The sequence below is a fragment of the Bubalus kerabau genome, chromosome 2 (genome assembly GCF_029407905.1).
Source record: "Bubalus kerabau isolate K-KA32 ecotype Philippines breed swamp buffalo chromosome 2, PCC_UOA_SB_1v2, whole genome shotgun sequence".
Taxonomy (NCBI): Eukaryota; Metazoa; Chordata; class Mammalia; order Artiodactyla; family Bovidae; genus Bubalus; species Bubalus kerabau.
Window position 1 is genome coordinate 160,588,162 of NC_073625.1, and position 7,603 is coordinate 160,595,764.

Sequence of the window (7,603 nt, forward strand, 5' to 3'; positions counted from 1 at the left end):
ATCACAGCTACCTTTATGTCTTTAGAGTGGCACTGATCTCTGCCTTTTTTCCTGAGCTTGTTATCTTTGTTAACTTACAGTATTGGCAGATGTGGCAATTTCAGCAGCTTTCACTTGACCTTCCCAATTAAATAACTGTTATTCCACAGGTCTAGTATGAGGGTTCTTACAATTCCTTTGTGCGTCCATTCCAATTATACATTTGGGGAACTGGTGACATCACCCATAGGTGGGTGTATAGAAAAAGGGACCTACTGTAAGCCAGACCTGTGATAGGAATCCACTTGTTACTTGGCCCCTCTATGCCCCTACTCTAACATAGGAGCTGTAATGGTACTTGAGGTCCCTCGGTATTAATGTTAACTCAAACCCCATGTTCAAAAATCACTACAATGTCTGGCTTTTCTCTTTCTCATAGTATAAGTTTACCCACTTAAAGCATCGTGTCCTTTTGAGAAAGAACCAGAAGAATCATCACCATGTTTACCTGCAGTAGCAATTCAGGGCACTTCCTTACGGGGACCCAGCCTCTGCTTTCACCAATGACTTCTGGATCAGAAAACTGGCTGAGTTTGAAAATGGCAGATAAATAGGAACTTATGTTAGGACAGAGTCCTCAAGCTCCTGATCATTTAACTTTGATTTCTTTAGACTGTATACATTGAATAGTTTCTGTTGGCCCATCCCTGTTGGCTCAGATGGTAAAGATTCTGCCTGCCTCCTCAGGAAACCTGGGTTCGATCCCTGGGTCAGGATGACCCCAGGGAGGAGGGCATGACAACCCATTCCAGTATTCTTGCCTAGAGAATCCCCATGGACAGAGGAGCCTGGCAGGCTACAGTCCATGGGGTTGCAAAACGTCTCACATGACTGAATGACTAAGCACAGCACAGCACTAGTTACAAATGTTTCATTAACCATCTCCACAGTTTTTAATCAAGCCCCCTGGTGCCACTCCATCATGATGATTATACCCACATTGTTTCTAACTCTTAAACGCCACCACCTGTTTTTTTACCTTCTGGTCCTATCAGCCCTATTGCTATGAGGAAACCTACCATGAACACTGATCTTTTCCTGAAGGAAACTAAGTTACTCATTGATGCTGGGGTTCCTCTCACTGTTGCATTTCTTATTGTATTGGTAAACAGTGTGTTCTCTGGGCCCCCCCACAGAACTTAGTCAGCTGGTAAACATTTGGACCTTATATAACATACCCATTCCTCTGCACTCACTTCTTTTGATCTTTCTATTGTTTGCATGGCAGTTTGGAATTTCTAGCTTAATTAATAAGGGTCATCCCTTTTTCCAGGTTTCTAAAAGCCCACAATCCTCCTGGCACTGATTCCCAGGGTCCTTGCCAGAATATGATGTCCTGTGTCACATCCAAGTCAATACTATACCTGATAGTATGTTTCCTAAGTCCTACGACACTCTCTTTCCTCCCTTAACAAGCCCAGCACTTCCCAGACCAGATCATCTTGCCTCTTGACTGTAGTTTTTGTTGTCTGGTGGCCAAGAGAAAAGGTGTAGATAGATTGGAAGGGAGGAAGCTGCATATTTTTTTGCAAAACAATGACTTTCAAATTGTTTCTCAAGCAAAGTGAAAGTGAAGTCGCTCAGTCATGTCTGACTCTTAGTGACCGCATGGACTGCAGCCCACCAGGCTCCTTCATCCATGGGGTTTTCCAGGCAGGAGTACTGGAGCGGGTTGCCACTGCCTTCTCCGTCTCAATCATGAAGCTGTCATAATTACTGGGCAAGGGAAATTTTGATGACACATTTAGGGGCACATTAAAAGATAAAATTGATATCACTGTCAGAACATGTGAAGATGATCTTTCCCAGGAACTGAAATTAAAATTTTTACAAGAAGCCAAAATCCTCAAGCAATATAATCATACCAATATTGTAAAACTCATAAAAGTTAGCACACAAATACAGCCTATCTACAAAATTAAGGGACTTGTTCCAGGATGTGATTTCCTCACCTTTCTGAGAAAGAAGGATGACCTAAAACAGTTAGTGAAATTTTTATTAGATGCTGCTTCTGGATGGCAAATCTCAGGTAAAATTGTATACACCAGGACCTTGCTGCAAGAAACTGTCTGGAGGTGAAAATAATGTTCTGAAAACCAGTGACTTTGGAATGTCTCATCAAGAGGATGGTGGTGTGCATTCATCTTCTGATTTAAAGCAGATTCCCATTAAATGGACAGTACCAGAAGCTCTCAATTATGGGAGATATTGTTCTGAGAGTGATGCATGGAGCTTTGGCATCCTCCTCTGGGAGACCTTCAGCTTAGGGATCTGTCCACACCCTTTTTGCCACCAGAGGAGATTTTATCCATCTTCCCAGATTTAAATGAGTCACCGCCTTTTTCTTTGCCTGAAGATTTTGACTTATTTTTTTCCTTGTCTTTCTCATTTGGATGAGGAGACTCACATGAACTTTCACTTTTGTGTTTTGAAACCCCCATTGTTCCATTTTCCTCTTTCCGCCTCTTGGTTAAGTCCAGTGGCACTTCTCGGTCATTGTTTGAGTGATCCCTTTTCCGCTCTTTCCTGTCCTTTTCATCTTTTTTTTCTCTTTCTCTGGATCTTTCCCTTGACTTGTCCAAATCTTTCTTGTCCATTTCTCTCTTGGACAGTGGTGGAGGAGTATGATTAATGTAGAGCTTTGCTGAAGGCTCTTTGTGTTCGATGAGACTGTCCTGTAGAAAATGAATGGAGATGGCAGGTGAGCTGGCATAGTTCTCAGAACCCAGAGGAACTTTGGGAAGTATGGCTGTAACCTTTACTGCTGAGGAATGTGATGGAGAAGGATGGGTATCAATTTTGCGACGTTTCTGTTCCCTTTCAGGCTCTGCAATATCTGATCGGGGAACAGGTGACTTCAAGAACCCAGAAACTGGTGTTTTCTCTCCTCCTTTAACATTTTCCTTTGATTTCATTTCCTTTGCTATATCTCGTTCTCTGGACAGCTCCTTCTCTCTTTCCTTTTCTTGAGTTGACTTTGATTCTACATTCGGGACAGTGGTCTTGAATTTCTCATCTTTAGCTTTTTCTTCCTTCTTGAATTTTTCTTTCTCTTTGTCAGATTTAGATGTTCTTTCCTTCATCTCTCTTGCTTTTTCATCTTTATTTGGCCGTTCTTCCTTTGGTTTTTCTTTACCATCTTTACCAAGTACTCGGGCCTCTGGAGTAGTAGTTGGAGTCTTTTCTTTTTTCTCTTTTTCTTTCTCTTTTCCTTTTTCTTTGTCATTTTCTTTAACAGTTTTGCTGCTGTTAGGGCCACTATTTCCATTACTTGAATTCCCTTTTGGTGTGGCACTAGAAGCTTTATTAACAGCTCTCACACCACACTGAGATCTCTCCCTTGATTTATCACTGTCCTCGGTACTGCTTTCGTCCGACTTAGATACACTTCCAATCGACGATGAAGAAGGCCCACCACCAGGCCCATTTTGTACACTGGCAACTGCATTCCTCGGAGGGGGATCTTTGTGATGAAACTCATTTTCAGGTATCATGTATGACTTTCTACTTTTCAACTGCCCAGAGTAGCCCATAGCCAATGCATATAGATCTGGCCTCTTCTCTTTTTCCTCTTGGCAGATTTTATGAACTCTTCTTTCCAAAGCCTGACCCAGATTCAAAACTTTTGGGTACCAAGGAAGTATTTTTGTTAGCACAATCAAGATATTCCTGATGTGAGTATATTCGCCTGTTTCAAGGCAATGTACCGATGCCTTGGTTAGTTTGTAATGCCATTTGTGTACAACGTGTCGAAAATTTTCATAGTCTAATTGATCAGCTTTATTTCCACCATCAAATCCAGTTGCTCGTAATATAGTAAGGAATCCTGGATAATTTCCACATTCCTTTTCATATGTGGCTCTATCACTGTGCCACCTGGTCACAGTCTCTACCATGCAGCAAAGGAATCTCCCATATCGACTAGCTTCATTTTCAGTACAGCTTGCGACTGTGTAAATTATATCAGAGAAAACTCGATCATAGCAAAGAAGTGTGGAAAAATTTGGAGTTTTCTGTTGATGTACCAATTCAACAAAACGAGCACAGTAAACAGCATCAATTGCTGAAAAAATACATCGAGGAAATATACACAGCTGTAGAAATTTTGTGATGGTCTCATTTTTGGTAGATTTTGCTAAAAGCCAGTTGTCCTTTTCCAGTTTCAGTCTCTGCAGAATTCGCTGTACATGTTCCATCTGTTTCTTTGCTTCTTCGAGAAGCTTGTCCTGAAGGGCAGTACATCGCTCCTTCTCTTTTTTCTTTTTATTTGGAGGCATTTCCTGATTGTCATCAATTGCTTTCATCTGGATTTTAAGTTTATTGACTTCCCGTTCATAGCTAGTATGTGGAACTGCAAGGTCATACATTGTCAATGACCAGAATGTGGCATAGAATTGAGGACTGATGTCATCCCAGACTTTGGAAATGTGTAAGGAAACCACTGCTTCATGAACAGGAGCCATCACCATTTCACATGATGTGATGTACTTATGAACTTTATGCTGCTGTTTACTTCCCTTCTCTGATTTTTTAAGTTCGTCATACTTTGATGAAATATGGTGTGCATACTTTGGCCTAGACAGGAAAAATGCTGCATCATGAGGTGTGTGAAATTCATTACAGAGCACATCAATTGAAGGCACTTGCTTTATATAATCTTCTGTGCTTAGATTAGATGCTAAAAACCCACCAAACTGTACCAGGGTATCATGACACTGATCATAGAGTTTTCCCACAAGTTTCAAATGTTTCTCTCTACTTTCCTGAAAGATTATCCCATTCCTCTGCTGAGCCATAAGCAAGCAGAGAGGAAGAGCAAGAGCATGGTCTAATAGTGCATCCTTTAATCTCTGGGAGGATTTTTTAGTGTTTCTTATCTGGCCAAAATAACCACCCTCAGCTTTTAGTTGCTCTCCACCAGTCATGGCTTCTAGTTGCTCCATTGTCATTTCTTCTGTAATTTCTATTCCTGCCATTTTTTGTACCACTTCTTTCAGTATAAGCAGGTCAAAACTTTTGCCTGCCTTTAGCTGATTAGCCACATACTGAAGAAGACCAGCAAGATCAATTGGATATTTACGAAAAATTGCACCACAGAAACTAGCCAGACTCTGAAGCCAACTTGAGATGGTTGTGTCGTCATGTTTCATTTTCTCCTTTTCTGGATTAGCTAAAGCTTCAATGATACAATAGGCCAAGACATCATAGTTCAACGAAGTGAGGTATTTCAATGAATCTACTACAGGTGCTATCAAGTTATCATACTTCTGTATTTGTGACAAGATATAATCAAACAAAATGGTTGGATTGCTGTGGCTCAGCTTCCCAATTTGTCTTCCAGAAGGCTTCACATTTTCCTTGGTTAGACGCTTCATGATATATTTGGCTCTGTCTATTGTTTGAGCTTTAACTTTTACTAAAAGTGGATGACTGTTGTAAGTTTCATTCTTCCACTGGCCATACAGACGATATCTATGCTGATATGGAAATGTTTTAAACATTCCCCATAGTTCCTCAGACATACAAGCATTGCAGTCCATCAAAGAAAGAGATGGAAGTAATACCTGGTCAGTAATGCTAAGCAAACAGCTAAAGATAACTTCCGTTTTCTCTTTATCTTCTTGTTTGTGTCCATCAGACTGAAACTCCTTCATAAATGACTTGCCTATCCGCACCACTTTAGCGAATAAAACGGGATCGTGAGAAAGGTGGGGACCAAGGTAACAGAGCATATTGAAGACGTCTCTCCTCAAATCTTCAAAGCTCTCTGCTTGTTTTGGTGCTCTCTTATTTTGCAAAGCACGAACAGGTGAGCCTTTAGCACCTTTAGGAATGCCAACTCTTCGGTAGAGAGGCTCAATAGTTATATGAATCAGCTTGCAAATAGCAAGGGCTATTAGTTTATGTGAAGCTGCATAGTATGGAGGCGTCTGGTCCATAATGCTCTGCGCATGCTGCCAATCACCAATCTTTAACAAGGCTTCCAACAAACCAAGTTTTTGGTTGTCAGGTGGCTTCTCCACTTTCTCCTCTTCTTTTTCCTTTTCTTTCTCTCGCTCGTCAATTTTATCTGAAGACAATACAACCATTGTAAGTTTTCTAACGATCTGCTTAGCTTCTACAATTTCTCGTTTGTGTTCATCCATAATGCAATTATCAGCTGGAAGAAGATGTACATAAAGATCATCTAAATCAATAAGGTTAAATTGTAGAAGTACTGCTGCAACTCTGTATAAAGACGAAGGAGTCTCTCCATTTGGTTCCTGATAAAACTTGAATTTGAACCCAAGAATATGACACAGTGTTTGCGGCTCACACATACTCATGTAAGATTCTAATAAAGATATAAAGAAGTCATCGTGTTCCGGCCTGCATTCAAACACTTCTAAAATGACATCCAGAACTCTATTGGGATCCAGATTAAAGCATCCTATTAAAGATTTGATATTTTCTAAGATTAAATCACTAGTAATATTTCCAGATAAATCTTGCCCCAATTCAGCAATCAGCTTGGCATAACCTTCATTTTCTTCTCTTAACAAATTAAATTTTTGCTGCTTATAAAAGAGTTTCGTTTTGATTTTAACTGACTTTTGATTGAATTGCTGTGATTGTTTGATAAGCCCTAACGATTCCAATGTTTCTGGATCCAAGCGTTCCTTTAGAACTGTGTCTGAAACTAAATACAAACATGCTAATACCAATTGTGTAAAATAGTCTCCCTTGCTTTTTTCTTCTAAACAATTTGTCTCGATATCTAATATGCAGAATACATCAGCAAGAATGGAGGGCATATCCTCACGAAATTCACTAATGTCACTCAGAACTTTAGATGCCTGTTCATGCTTTAGATTTCCTTTAATGACATGGTATGATAATTCATAAACAGCTTGCTGGAAATCTCTATAAGTTGAACTATCGTAGCTTTTATTTTCACTGAGGATCCGGCATAAATGTAAAAATTCGCCTTTCCCTGACTTCTCCCAATTCTTTATCCACTCTACAGGAACCACCACAGTTGCGGCCGCCATCTTCCGCTTACCAGTAGCAGAGGCGGAACCGGAAGTTGTAGGGAAGGCCCTGGTTCCGAGCATGGCCGCCGTCTGTCCGCGCTCCCGAGACTGCTCAAGCAAAGGGGGAATGAAAAATTTTCAGTGGGGAGAATTGAGCCATTAATGCAGAACCAGATTGTCCAGAAAAATCTAGGCCACGTTTTTTAATGTGTCAACTCAAATATCACCATCACAAATCTCGGGGTCTCTCACTCCTGCCTAATCAACAAACTCGGACGTTAGTAAGTAGAGTTGCCTGGCAGAGGTGGAGAATGCAACTTTGTCCAGAGATCCACTACCTTTAGAATTAACTCTGCAAGTTTTTCTGCCCTTTCACAGCAGGAGGCAAATATATATATAGCCACCCAGGAAACCATCTAACTTTCATATTTTGCCCTAAATTGTTAATCACCATCAGCCTTATTATTCTCTAATGAGTATGGAGAATATATTCATTTTCCCTTTACCCTTTTGAATTTTTGCTGAGACTTCTGTAATAAGACAGATTAACA

At 40.5% G+C, this 7,603-nt stretch overlaps 1 protein-coding gene across 1 annotated transcript; it reads right to left on the bottom strand.

Moving 5' to 3' along the window:
- Positions 1-2,020: 2,020 nt before the first annotated feature.
- On the bottom strand, positions 2,021-7,133 carry LOC129644007 (THO complex subunit 2-like). The gene has a single exon (XM_055569288.1). It carries the CDS (start codon positions 7,131-7,133, stop codon positions 2,298-2,300), a length of 4,836 nt encoding a protein of 1,611 aa, XP_055425263.1. The 3' UTR covers positions 2,021-2,297.
- Positions 7,134-7,603: the final 470 nt, after the last annotated feature.

Excerpts from the sequence above, each read along its gene's own strand:
- LOC129644007 (XM_055569288.1), bottom strand. The coding sequence starts at position 7,133 with ATGCTCGGAACCAGGGCCTTCCCTACAACTTCCGGTTCCGCCTCTGCT.